This window comes from Sander lucioperca, chromosome 19, assembly GCF_008315115.2.
Source record: "Sander lucioperca isolate FBNREF2018 chromosome 19, SLUC_FBN_1.2, whole genome shotgun sequence".
Taxonomy (NCBI): Eukaryota; Metazoa; Chordata; class Actinopteri; order Perciformes; family Percidae; genus Sander; species Sander lucioperca.
This window is the reverse complement of record NC_050191.1, coordinates 16,938,440-16,951,979: the sequence shown is the minus strand read 5'-3', so window position 1 is coordinate 16,951,979 and position 13,540 is coordinate 16,938,440. Positions and strand designations below refer to the sequence as shown.

The 13,540-nt window shown below is 39.8% G+C and overlaps 2 protein-coding genes across 10 annotated transcripts in view; one reads left to right on the top strand and one right to left on the bottom strand.

The window, feature by feature from the left end:
* Window positions 1-1,516: 1,516 nt before the first annotated feature.
* Window positions 1,517-7,187, top strand: LOC116066262 (pro-opiomelanocortin-like). Of its 6 annotated transcripts, none has more exons than XM_031322228.2 (4): window positions 1,519-1,744; window positions 5,018-5,144; window positions 6,241-6,311; window positions 6,345-7,187. In XM_031322228.2, the coding sequence occupies exons 2-4, from the start codon at window positions 5,025-5,027 to the stop codon at window positions 6,859-6,861; spliced, it is 708 nt and encodes a 235-aa protein (XP_031178088.1). In that variant the 5' UTR covers window positions 1,519-1,744; window positions 5,018-5,024; the 3' UTR covers window positions 6,862-7,187. The 6 variants fall into 6 exon arrangements, with proteins under 6 accessions (XP_031178085.1, XP_031178084.1, XP_031178083.1 ...); XM_035995478.1 differs by having other exon boundaries at window positions 6,241-6,324; window positions 6,367-7,187; XM_031322226.2 differs by having other exon boundaries at window positions 6,241-6,333; window positions 6,367-7,187.
* A 1,271-nt stretch (window positions 7,188-8,458) lies between these two features.
* Window positions 8,459-13,540, bottom strand: part of LOC116066257 (protein EFR3 homolog B) — a 34,882-nt gene continuing 29,800 nt past the window's right edge. For all 4 annotated transcript variants that reach the window (XM_031322218.2, XM_031322216.2, XM_031322219.2 and 1 more), the window contains 8 exons: window positions 13,130-13,261; window positions 12,945-13,012; window positions 12,685-12,812; window positions 12,224-12,315; window positions 12,055-12,103; window positions 11,630-11,736; window positions 11,474-11,523; window positions 8,459-11,398 (listed from right to left, as the gene is read on the bottom strand). In XM_031322218.2, coding sequence (XP_031178078.1) covers window positions 11,293-11,398; window positions 11,474-11,523; window positions 11,630-11,736; window positions 12,055-12,103; window positions 12,224-12,315; window positions 12,685-12,812; window positions 12,945-13,012; window positions 13,130-13,261 — 732 coding nt within the window. In that variant the 3' untranslated portion in view covers window positions 8,459-11,292. The remainder of the gene's footprint in view (window positions 11,399-11,473; window positions 11,524-11,629; window positions 11,737-12,054; window positions 12,104-12,223; window positions 12,316-12,684; window positions 12,813-12,944; window positions 13,013-13,129; window positions 13,262-13,540) is intronic.

Below are 13,540 nucleotides of genomic sequence, written 5' to 3'. Positions count from 1 at the left end.
CTGGTCCGGCTGCTTTGCAGGGGTTCTGTCTATTGAACAGCCTGTTGACGTCTCTTTCAAGGGTGTGGAGAGTCGTTGTTGTGGTCGGGGAGGGCGGGGGCTCTGAGGTGGGAAAGCCCAGGTTCCTGTTGTGGTGGAGCTGGAGGGCTTGAGCTCGCGGATGAGTCACGGTGTATGGTATCAGGACTGTCCCATTGTCTTTCAAATCAACAGTAAAACTCATTCAGGGCCTTATCTTGTACCCGCGCAGCGCAGCGCAGCGCAGCGCAGCGCAGCGCAGCGCAGCGCAGCGCAGCGCAGCGCAGCACAAAGCCCAACGCAAAGCCCAACGCAAGTGTCTTCGATAGTTTAAGACTGCACTTGCGCCCATCTTTGCGTCCATGGGCATGCTGGTCTTACAGGGAGGTGTGTTCAGGTGAATTCTTGGCGCATTGCTATCTTAAGGCAACGGGAAGTGATCGCGCCATTGACCAACAAAAACCTGGTCTAAAGTCAATAGCGCAGCATTTCATTGTTATTTTAACAGCAAATTAGTAAAATGCGCCTAGGCTTATGCCCAGTGCATGCACACTATGCTTGTTACACACACACAGGGAAGCACAGCAGCACACAAACATGCAAAAGATTACAAATAAAAATATTACGGTGCAAATCCGCCATCATAATAGCAATGCGCCAAGGTATAAACACGCCTAGCTTTTAAAGGGAAAGGGAGATGACACTCTTGATTGGTTTATTGCATGTTAGGCCCAAAACACACATATGAATTAATGAAGCAAAGATTGTTCTTCCTCGGACTTTAACTTGTGGATATTCGGCAGCGTTGCTACAACAAATGGATTCGCTCACATCTTTCTCCGCCGCCATTACAGAACTACAACTCTAGCGCACAGCCTCAACGTCATAGTTCTCAGCCACTCCCTCTGTTCGCTGATTGGACCGCCAAAAATTTGGCTGGAGAAAACCCAAGACTATACCGCGAACTGAAGGGAAATGAAAATTGAGCGTAAGTACGTAGGAGGGCAGAGCCAGGCTAAATCAGGTGGACCATGACATGGTCAAAGTGTCCCAGTGCAGCGCGGGGATGGGTGTGATAGGTACTGCTGATTGTAGTGTAGCAGTAATCCAAAATATCCTCCTTTCTGGTTGGACATTTAAATCATCAGGAATTAGGAATGATTTTTGAGTCAATTCGACCCAGGATTGGCAGGAATCCACTAATGACCTGCAGTTGCTCTTATTAGTGTATGATAATGTAAATATGCACTCAAGAAATATACCTAAGAGCGTTGAAACATCCTAATAATCACCCATTAAGGTTACTTGCAACCCAAACAGAGGAAGAAGCAGGAGGAGGCAGAGGGGGACAGCAAGTTAACTAGATCACTAATGTTTCACCTGTTGTTGTGGGGACGTGAGCTGCACCATTGATTAAAAAGTGTGTGGGTGGCCTTTATACCTACCACACACACCAATACACACTCCTCCCCATCCAGAAAGGGGCAGGAGGACCCTTACCTCAATCACACCCTGAGGCCTTGAGAGTCCGAGCTCTACACTTCATGAGTCTATAAAAAGAGCTTTCCTCTTCTGAGGAAGCAACAGCAGACTCTCTCCTACTGAGCATTTCATTGCAGAGCAGAGAGAAAGCAGAAGAGGAGGAGAGGGATCGCCACTCTGGAAGATCTGTGGACAAACGGAGGGAGAAAAGCAAGAAGAGAGGAAAAGAACGCTTTTGGAAAAGGTAAAAAAAAAATTGTTTTGTGGATTCTTTTTTTGAAATGGATCAAAATTGTGTCTGATTGTTGTTAGCTTTTTGTTTTTCTGGATGAATAAGCACTATTGCATTGATTAACACTCACGGACTGATTTAGAATTTTCTGACATGTACAGCTGAATTTATTCTGTAAATTATAATTAAAGTGGATTTATTCATTATTTATTTATTTATTATTTATTACTTCATAGTTACACCTCAGCTTTTTGAAGAATATGCACAGTTGTCTTAGGTGACATTTGAATTGCTTTCCATTAACATGAACCTCCACAAACACTAATCTAACTTAGAGACCCTTTAAATAACTCCATATATTGTTAACACATAAGGTTTTTTGATCACCACTCTCAGGCTTCTTTTATCAGAGTATGTCTGTGGAGAGCAGAGCTCAGCTGAGTGAGTCATACTGTAAGAAGAATGTAGAGTCTCTCTGCCAGAGTTACAAAGATGATGGCCCACTAAGGAGTCACCCCTTAGAATTATGGAGAAGGTAGGAAGAAACAACAAGATGCAATTTCCCAAAAAGGATAGAAAACTCACTGCACCAAGATGAAACATGTAATAAAATAAATATGAGTATAATCAAGTATCAATTGGTCAGTGCTTAATCTTAAAATTACATTTTTCTGTCATCTGGCTTTTTCAAAATAAACCCCCTAAAGACTCTATTTCTAAATAAATGGTTTAACATGGAAAGAGAGAGAATTGGAGGTGAAGCAGTGATAAGAAACAGCAGCAAAGAGATTAGGAGAGGCGTTTGCCTGGTGGAGATGTGTCATAAGAGAAGCCATTCAGTGCTGTCATCTACTGAAATAATTCATTTGTACATTTTTCTAATCGCTTATTTTTCTAATTGCATATATCTGTGTACGTCCATCAGTCATTGTCACAAAAGGTAATGTTTGCTGGCTATTTATCTCACAAAGCACCTTTAATCCTTCTAATGTTTTTGGCTGCATATCTCCTTATTAATGTTCATAAGGGCAGTATAGCTGAGGAAATAAAGCCTTTTTACTGAAGTAATGAATTACTAAATTACTACCATCATTATTGCTGTGTGCCCTGAACAGCTATAAAGGGACTGTTGCATTACTTCTTTTTTTCTTTTTCTTTTTTTTTAGCAGGGTTACTACATGAACTTCAGAGTCAACATTAACACAGTTTAGGGCCATTCATATTTGCTTAGGACTATTCCCTTGACCTCGAAAACAACATCCTGCACCATGATATCTCAACTCAGCCCCAATTATTTGAGGTTTAATATGTTAATGGAACAATGATACATAGTCCAAACTGCACATAAGCAGTGGAAATATGAATTGCCCAAATTATGTCAAACATAAATGACTATTTATCAAATTGAATTTGCACATTACGGGTTAGAGTTATAATTCTTATGATTTCAGTCCTGGTTGAACTCCCTGAGCAGTTATTATGTCAGGAATGCAGTCAAACAAACTCAAGTTGCATGCCATGACTAATGCTGATTTTATTTATTCTGCTGGCAGCACAATCAGTTTTCCACACAATAGCATTACAAAAAAAAATGAAAATGTATTTTGTAACGCATGCTTGATGCCCAAACCACAGTGACAAATGCATTGCATGTCCTGTGTTAGCTTCTCCATAAAAGCCACCACCACGTTTCACCAACAGAATGATTTTAATGTGAAGGAGCAGCTGTGTAATTCAACAAGGGAAGGACCAAAAGGCAGTCCAGGCAGACAAGGAGAGTTCAGTGATTTATTGAAAAGCTGATAATATAAAACCGTCCTGGCTTAGAAGTACAAGAAAATCCACAGGTGAACAGGAATGGGGAAGGAATGTCTTTCAGGCTTACAGGGTCACGTGGCTGGAACACAAGGTCACACAGCATTGACAATCTGGCAGTGAAAGAGATGGAATGGGCCGGTTATACAGTATACTGCATGGCTGATGGAATGGAAAGTGGAAACAGGTGGAAGTAAGAGTCAGTTGGGAGAGTATGAGGGCAACTGGTGGATGAATGGAGAATGGCAGTGCATGGAAGTGGATTGAGACAGGGACCGAAAACTGAAACTGAAACAAAACGGAAACAGACATTGTTACAGCAGCAGCAGAAAATGCTTAGTTTGCAGTAACTTAATACAACTCTGATATGGCAGTAGGAGAGTGACCAGTAAACATGAGGGCTGATACCAATGAGATCAAATGAAGCTGGATTACATGCATGCCTCATTTCACATGCATGTGAAGCCACCTATCCAGTGCAGCCAGGGATGGTGGTCCACCACTAACAATGAAAACCATATAGAGAGGTAATTGCTGAATGTAAATTGAATGGCTATTGCAAAAAAAAAAAAATCTAAATTGGGTTTGATTTAATGAGAACCGTAAGGATTATAACTTTTTATGATACATTTAACTTTACCATAGTTTTGTCATGTTGGCCAATGAAAAATTGGCATTGTCCTTAATGAGAGAGCTTTGATCAATCCCTACTATTGAGATTCACTGTCTACTGTCTCTCAAAACTGACATTATGGTTTTACTACCTACAAGTTCATTGTGAAGTGTAAAATAAAGTCCCAAGACAGAGACATGATTAGTGTTCTCTGCATATGTAACAACGCTCTTTATGGTCCATGGTGCACATAAAAAGCATGTTGTGAGCGTAACTATTTTATTGTAATTAACGGAGCAAGAAAACTATAAAGCCCCTGCCCTGCTCTCCCAAACCAATTACACAAACAGGCATAATCCTCCTCCATTTCCCAACTATACCTAACAGTTTTCATACATTCCCTTAAGGTTAAAAACCACAAACCTTAATCAAGCCTCTTTTTGGGAACTGAATCACATTTCCCAGGGCTTTCATTATCAATCACTTCTAAATCAAATGAATGTGCAACAGAAAAACAAGGCCACCTGTTAGAATACGTGTGATGCTGGAAAAGGAATGTTGATGAATGGTATTTAAGCTGATGATTAGTCAGCCAGGACACACAAAGCTACAAATCCAACTATTTTCTTAGTGTTGAAACACGCCAAGTGATGTAAAGAAGGAAGGACGTGTTATGCAATTATCAAGAGAGCCATATTCTTAACAAAAGCAGCAATTTCTTCCTGTTTAAGCAAGGTTAAATTGCTATTTGAGCCTATTAACCTGGGACAGTCCTGTTATTAACGCCTCTTCTTGTTTTTAAAGAGAGTGGCTTTATTTGTTTTTTCAACTCACTTGTGTTCTGTTCTCCACACCAGGCTGAAGATGGTGTGTCAATGGTGGTTGCTAGTGGTGGTGATGGTGTATGTGTGCCACCCCGGGTTTGGGTCGGTGTGCTGGGAAAGCTCCATCTGCAATGACCTGCGCAACAAGGGAAGCATACTGGTAGGTCAAATTGTCTTCTCTGTCATGTACTGTACATGTTGCCTTCTTTTTATTTTCTTCTCTGTTACTGCCATCACTAGGCAAGGCAACTTTATTTCTGTAAAGGATTTCACAAAGGGTACTGTTATTCAAAGTGCTTTGATAGGGCACATAGAAAACAAACTAAAATAGCATAACAAAAGTACAATTGTTAGCTTCAGAGTTCATTCTTGACTTTCGAAACAGCAGTCAACAAAACAATCTTTCCTCAAGGTCCTTTTAGTAGTTGTTCTGGAGCTTTCAATGTTATCACACTTGGCCAACATGGACAAGAAGCCCTTATCAAGCTCAGAAAAATGGAAAATTAAACATCTATCAATTCAGCAACAGAGCAAACTCTATCTGCTAGGGAAGATCGGGTAATATAATTGAAAGCTCCAGAACAGCTCCAGAACAGCTACTAAACGGACCTCAAGGGTAGGGGAGGTTATTTTGTGACAAACTAAATGTATTGTGCGCATCTTAAAAGCAATGGCAAACATGTATGTTTGTTCGCAAAGTGTGATGATCTTTACAGACTTTGTTCCACAACTTTTCAACATTCAGTAGTAGGTACAAAAATAGCACCTCCATGTTTGGATTAATATCTGAGAACAAACATCAGTTTAGTTAGTTAGTTAGTCAGAGAGCTAATTGAATATATTTGGGATTATTAGTCATACAACATTTTAATATCTCAACGTGGGCTTGGGATATTTTTTGGGGCATTTTATTATTATCTGACATTTTATGGATCGAAATTTAATTAAGAAAAGAATGCAGCAATGAGAGTTTATTATTTCAGTTTTATCTTTAAATTATTGTTTGAAATATTTGCACATTGATTTTTTTAACAATGCACATATTCAGGGAGTCTATGAGCCCATACTTGATACTTGATGTGATTCAGATAGGCCTATGTAAAATCATCTTTGTTGTTTGGCATAGTTTAAACTGATGGGAGCCTATATATGTATACAATAACTCAGTATCAAGGTAAGAAAATACAGTCAGTTGCTCAATAGTGTATCATTATCAACTCAACCATGTTGGCGTTTCTGTATTTCCTTCCACACAGGACTGCATTCAGCTGTGCATGTCTGTGATCCAGACGAAACTCCCACAGTTCAGTGCATTAGCCCAGAAGGTGAACAATGATGATGATGATGATGATGATGATGATGATGATGATGATGATGATGACGACCTAATACTAAGCATCATTCTGGCCACCCTGGTGTCTGAAAACAAGATATCAGAGACAGATCTGAAAGCCCACAGTGACGAGCGACGCTCCTATTCAATGGAGCATTTCCGCTGGGGCAAACCTTCAGGCCGTAAACGCCGGCCTGTGAAGGTTTTTGCCTCCTCTCTGGAGGGAGGAGGCTCGTCTGAGGGCAGTTTCCTCCCTCAGGCTCGCAGGCAGCTGAACAGCTATGAGGATGAAGTGAAGCTGAATGGAAAAAGTCAAAACCAGGCAGTGCCAAGGGCAAGGGTCAGCTCTCTGTCACATGTCCCGTTGAGCTCGCACGAGAGAAAAGACGGAACCTATCGGATGAGTCACTTCAGATGGGGGAGCCCACCTGCCTCTAAACGTAATGGCAGCTTTATGAAACCGTGGGAGAAGAAACCTCAGGGGCAGCTGGCTAAGCTCTTCAGGAACAATATAGTCAAGAATGTGCAGAAGATAGTGGGCTGAATGGAGGAGTAATTGAAAGAATCTAAAAGCCATTGCATGTTAGTAGGTACCCAAAGGACTTGTCACTATCATTAGCATGTTGTTGAGTGTCTTTTCTGAACTAAAGGTTATATCTCATTAAAACCTTAACTATGTAAACAATTATTTTATGTAAACAATAATGCACCTACAGACTGCCTTGACCTTCTTGGTCTGAATTGAAAGCTTTCTTAGGAGTGTTTTTTTTTCTTGTGCGCAGCATCATTATTGATAGGCTATAGGCTATATGTTTTGAAAAAACAGAGAATAAAATTCCAGTGCAAGAGGTGGGTGTGAATGAAAGTGTTTAAAATAATATATCCAGTTTATTTACAGAGTGGTATCTTTTTGTAAATTAATATGATATTAAAGTTATTAAAAAATAAAGATTGTTCTGTTTGTGGCAAACAATACTAGTAATTGACTGATTTCATTTAATAAGCACAGACTTTTACAACATGAACTATAAGGATAATTATTAATGACACCAACCACCTGATGAAGGCCATGCAGCTGAGCTCTGGAAAGGACATTTTCTAGTAAGTGGGTAGTGTGCTAAGAACTGACAGAAGACAAACATGACTAAAAATATGTGTTAGAATTTTACTGGTGACAGATGGGGGAGGCTGATGACTTATATATAGGAGGCATTTATACTAGATTTTAAGCCAAGTGGTAGCATTCAGTGAGGAAATATAGGCCTGGCGATCAGCTCGTTGACACAGTAGAGATGTCAAATTGACATACAAGCCTCCTGTGAGATGGAAAATATGTACAGCCTAAAGGAGCAAAAAAAATAAGTAAAAATGTTTAAAAAATAAATAAAAATCATTACAGCAAACACCTTCAGAAACCTTTGTGAATGCTAATCGGACAATATACATCGCCCGGGATTGCAGTCATGAGTTAAAACTATCGACAGGGAAATGATGGACAAGTCAAGTCAATTTAATATGTATCACAATTTTGCCTAAAAGGGCTTTACAGTCTGTACAACATACAACCCCCCCTCTATCCTAGAGGTTTGGATACACAGACAAAAAAACAGTGTCAGGACTTAAAACCTTAGCCTAGTGGTTCCCAAACCTTTTCTGTAGGGTCAGCCTTTTGTAGATACACATTTTTTCAAGCCCTCCCCATGCTTTGCTAGCAGTGTAGCAGAACCATACATCATTTTGACCTGATAATAGTGCTTAATGAAAAGTCAGAGGATCTAAGTTTTTACAAATTATCTTCTGGGGAACATAAACATCTGTACCAACTTTCATGACAATAGTTTTTTATATATTTCTATCGGGATCAAACCGACAGAGATTGACATTCCTAGAGCCACGCCGCTAGTAAACCACTGCAACACAAACCTGCCCGAAGTTGCTGACTTCATTTTAAATATATATTTTCCTACAACTTTTTAAAATTTATTGTACATTTTTAGGCTATTTAGTTAATTTCAATACCACAGCCGTCCCAACAGTCAAAATTGTGAAGCAGAGTTTTAGGGCTAAAGTAGTTAAACTTTCCATTGTTTTTGGATATTATATTCTGTTGAAGGCTCTAACAGTAGGAGAAAAGGCACCACTAAAATACACAGATTTAATTCTGATAAACCACCCAATTAGATGACAGGCATGAAAATGGCAAATACACAGTACTGATGGAAGTAGTGTAACGTAAACAAAACACAGTCCATTACAGGCAAGTAAATGAATAACACTACAAGCACAGTTGAGGAAGCTGAACAATTGCTTAATACTGTGTTGAACACTGCAAATAACTGAGCACTCAAGGTTAAGATTATTTTCATACGCTGCATGATGATGATAATGATGATGATGGTCCGCAGCTTCCTGTATCTCAGGCAGATCTCACTAGAAAACATTCTTCTTTATCAGGCTTTCCCTATCGTCAATAACAAAATAAATCAAAAACAGATCAGACATTTTCTGGTTACAGACACATTTATTGTACATTACAGCAACACTAGCATGCAAAGTCAGGTATGACACTTATAAGGCATTTTCTCCATGTAAAAGCTGCCTTTGTCACTAGGTAATCCAGTTTTTAAAGTGCAAAGTTCACAGAATGAATAGAATTGACCTACAGCACTACGTTGTAAACAGATCTATTAACCAGACATGTAATTGCAAAAGTAAGATTGGATTACCGTCAGTTAATATTACAATACACTATGCAATGACAACAAGCACACTAGTAGTCTTTACTGCGAAGTTGCAAGACGCTGAAATGACAATTTTACAAAATGTCACTGGAAGGTTTAGACAGCTGCACACTGCTCTGAAATAGCTTGTTCTTCGTTAACGTATTGGAAAGAGTCACTGGACAAAGACTGTAAACTGTGTTTGAAGAGTTTGGTCTTGGATAATGACGATAAAGACACATCTGCATGAATGTTCATGTAGACGCATGCATGAACGAACACACACACACACACACACACACACACACACACACACACACACAGAGGACACTTTGTTAAGAGGGAAGCGTGAACAGATCTGATACACTGGCATGTGTGAACATGAATATACATACAGAGGACACTACATTGTAAAAAATGATAAAACAACCAACTGGACTGTGACACGACAATCAGGGACAAACCATACACCGTCGTTTACATCAAACAAGATGGCTGCGGCTCGTTTCACGTCCGATGCAGTTAACTCACAGAAGCGGGAGGGTCGATCTCTTACAACATCACAAAAGTGACCATCACAGCACCACAACAACAACAGATTTAAAACACAAAAGGATCTGCTACCAACAGTTGGGCTGTTAGCCAGGCTAGTGGCAAATTATTGCCATTATACTTTGTTTTTATACCTATGTGTATGTGCACACATAATGGCTTTTAGACTTATTAAATCTTGCTGAATGAGGTGCACTGCTTGTAGGCTGCAGCAGCAGCGGTATGGCGTAAAAACAGAGTGCAAACTTATTCCAGCAGGATTAAGAATGTAATGGCAACAATACAGGTCATGATTCTAGTGCTAAAAACCTGTCTCAAAATCAGTGGTTAAAAATGGAAGTTGATTATTTCAGGTTCATTAATTCTTAAGCAGGACACTTTCAAACTTCACTAGTGTGATCTACTGGCCTCAAGATGATTTAGATTTCTACTGTGGGCTGTTCAGACCCTTGTCAATTCACCTTTTTGATGTTGATGTTGCTGGTTACTTATTTTTAATAAATACTAACTAATACCTTTCTCCCTTATCTACGGACACAATCAGTGCAGTGGGAGTCCATAATTAGAATCAATGTACAGTATATATACACAAACACATCCCTATTTTGTACATCATCTTAAAGATTTATATATTTCTCTGTATATACACATTCATATGGAAAGGAGAAAAATAAAGGATCCGTAGTTATCTTTTAGTGTTTGATCTGGTAAACATCACAGTAAACACTTCAGATCTTCAGAAGTTTAGTGTGGTCATTATTGTGGCGCAGTGTGTGTTTCTGTTTATGTTTCAACTTGAGTCACCTGTAAGGCACACTCACTTTGGGAGGATAGCACACAGATCAACAGTTATCTGTCATTTAAACCACTTAAAACTAAATAATAATTAGAAGAAAAAAACTAGGTGCAGGAAATAAATGCCTGTCATGAAAGAAAAAACACTTCTGGCTAACACTAAAAAGGCAAAACAAAAGAATAGTACTATTAAACACTGAAGTCAGATATTCAAGAGCTGAGTAACATGGGAGATGGAAAGGATTAGGTTTATATTTGTATCCATATTTCATTCAAACATACACAAAAATACGGTGTCAGGAAAATTAAAATGCATCTAATTCACATACGCTCTTCCTCTCCATAAAATCAACAAACAAGAAAACAAATAAAATATAAATATTAAGATCAGTTCATCATCTAATTGTGTCATCAAGGGTAGTATGGCACCCTGTAAGGGACAAACAGGTCAAAAGAATGTCCAAGAATTGCAGTGCTATCAAAAATGTCCAGTAACAGGGCATGCAACGAGTGAGTCAATTCATTCTAAAGCCAATAAAATAACTTTCAGTCTGCCACTTTAATTTTCCCCTCACAGTTCATGGCAATTTCTAATTTCAAAATCCAACCGGTGGAGTTTCTACAGACATCTAAGGAGAACTGTTTGTTTTACTGCTGCATTTTTTTGACATTAGCCGACTTGTTTTGGCTGCGATCACAGGGCAAAAGAATTGCCATTTCAGACAACTAAGTTAATCAAGAAGTGGCTTGTTCTTGAGTTGGCTTCAAACAACTTTGGTTTCCTCCTCTTCCCCTGTGGTTTTATGATTATATGATCAAGACGCCTTTACAGTGAGGACCGGTTACCCCTCCCAAAATCCCTTTCTTGTACTCAAATGTTAAATAGTTCTGTAACTTCGCTCTCTGGTCTAGTACACACAGAGGTCAGGAAACTTCATCTCGTAGATGGGTATAGATCGACTCTGGCTTTGGCCGTAACCGGACGAAATGGTTCCAGATGGGCTGGGCGGGGGTCTGAATAGGGAAGAGGAAACAATCAGCATGAGTCAGTCAATATCATTGGAAATATCCCAAAGCGCCAACTCTTACCTGATTGTAATCTCAAAGATCTGATTTAGTTTGCTCTGCAGTAGTGTGGCCTAGACGGGACAAATAATATCACATAAGACAATAGCACAAAGCTGAAACAAGAAAAAAACAAGTTTTAAAAACAATATGGATAAAAGGAAAATGTTTTTGTTGTACCCTTGCACCACAGTGGGCAGCTATCTCCTCGAAGGGGGCCTTCTGAAACTTCTCCACCACTTGTCTCCTCCGCTCCCTCTCCTGCTCTTCCATACCCACGCTGTCCACTAGAGGGAGACACAAATGGCATTCACATTTCAATGCTGCAGAATATTTTATGTTGAAAGTGACAATGTGGCATTAGTGCTTAAGTGATTCTTCCTACAGCAGTAAAGGATATCACAATATTGATTTCCCTGAATGTTCTTTTTTTCGAGTTACCTAAACTAACATGTTAGGTGTTTTTCTTTGGTTTCAACTAGATAGGAGGACCATCAATACAAGTCAATAGAACGTTTTACACGTGGTCATACTGTAGTGATAAGTATGTAATTTCATGAATACCTAAAAAAAAACTACAAAAGTTAATAAGTGTGTGGACGTACCGATGGCATTTTTCAGGGTTTCAAATGTGATCTCCTCTGCTGGTGTCCTCTGCAGAACGGAACAAGAAATAAGTACTATGATGCAGTAATAAGGTAATATAAACGTCCTTATAGTGGGTATATTTGAGTTTGAGGCCATGAAATTGGTGTAAATGCTTTTTGCCTTTACCTCCTCTTTCTCTGGACTGTTTCGGGACTCCACCTCCACCTGCAGTGAGATGGTCTCTCCAATGCTCTTTCTCTTGGACAGACGGTCCTCATCTGGAAAGAAAGTGCACACATTTTATTTCTTTTTCTTTAATAGAAAACTCTCAACAAAGAGAGCTTGTCCTTTAACTCAATGATCCTGGCTCAAGGCCCAGACCTGGAAAAGGGTCTGCCCTGACGAAGTGTCCCTCAACCAAACACTAAATCCCTGCTAGTTCCAGGGGAGTAGTTCAGCTCTGCATTTCCATACAGGAATCAAAAAAGCACTAACACAGAGTTGTAACACGCTGGCAAGTCGATAAACATCATTATTTATCATTATTTACGTGAAGAGAGAAGCACATTTATCACTTTGCCACAGCTGACGTTTGAACTTAATGTTACATTATAACACACAAGAGACGTATTGTTTGAGCTTCTTACCAGTATACTGGGGGACATAAGGCGTAGCCAGTCTATCTGTGTTATAGCCACTACCTCCGAGGACCTCAGTGATCTTCGACTGGAGGAACAAAACATCCCCCTCTACCTTCTCCAGTGAGGAAGGCGGCCTTGGAAGAAAGAGGGAGTGGGGATTTTTTTTATATACAGTAAATAGAAAAAATTCCCTGCCATTACTGCATATTTAAATATCAAATTTAACGGTTTGGGAGAAAGGAGACTTGAATGTGACCGGTACATACTTGGGATTATCAACGAAGACATCCTCAGGCAAAAGGTAGGGACTTTCTTTCTGTCTCACCTCAATTACCTGAAGGGCAGATGAAAAAAGTAGTTTGTTAAAAGAGGTTCTTGGCACACACACACGCACACACACACACACACACACACACACAAAATGTATACACAAAGAAGCCCAATCCCTTACCTCGTGTATGTGCTGGCAGAAGGCTGGGACGGTGGTGAGCTGGCAGATGAGGTTGAGGTAGGCAGCGGCGAGCGCATGAACAGCACAGCGGTTATAAACGGGCAGAGGCTCGTCAGTGGACAAAGCCAGGTCCTGCGCAGGAAACAAAGACACATCAGCAAGGAGCCATGGACTGTAAAACACCCTGCCTTAGGAACTCAAGCACACACACCGCTCATCTTTAAAAAAGTTTTTTGGCAGATAACTAGAAGTAATGACAGCAAATGCAACAATTATTGACTAAATAAATGAGCAAGTAATTTATCGGTGTTTTAAGCCCCCACCATCTCCTTCCAGGCAGCGCTGCCTGGAAGGCACTAGGATTAAGCAATGGTTATGGTTGTGGTTAGGGTTAAGGTTAAGGTTAAGGTT

Coding starts and splice junctions, on each gene's coding strand:
- LOC116066262 (XM_031322225.2), top strand. CDS start 5,025: ATGGTGTGTCAATGGTGGTTGCTAGTGGTGGTGATGGTGTATGTGTGC. Junction 5,145..6,240: donor GCAACAAGGGAAGCATACTG/GTAGGTCAAATT, acceptor CCTTCCACACAG/GACTGCATTCAGCTGTGCAT.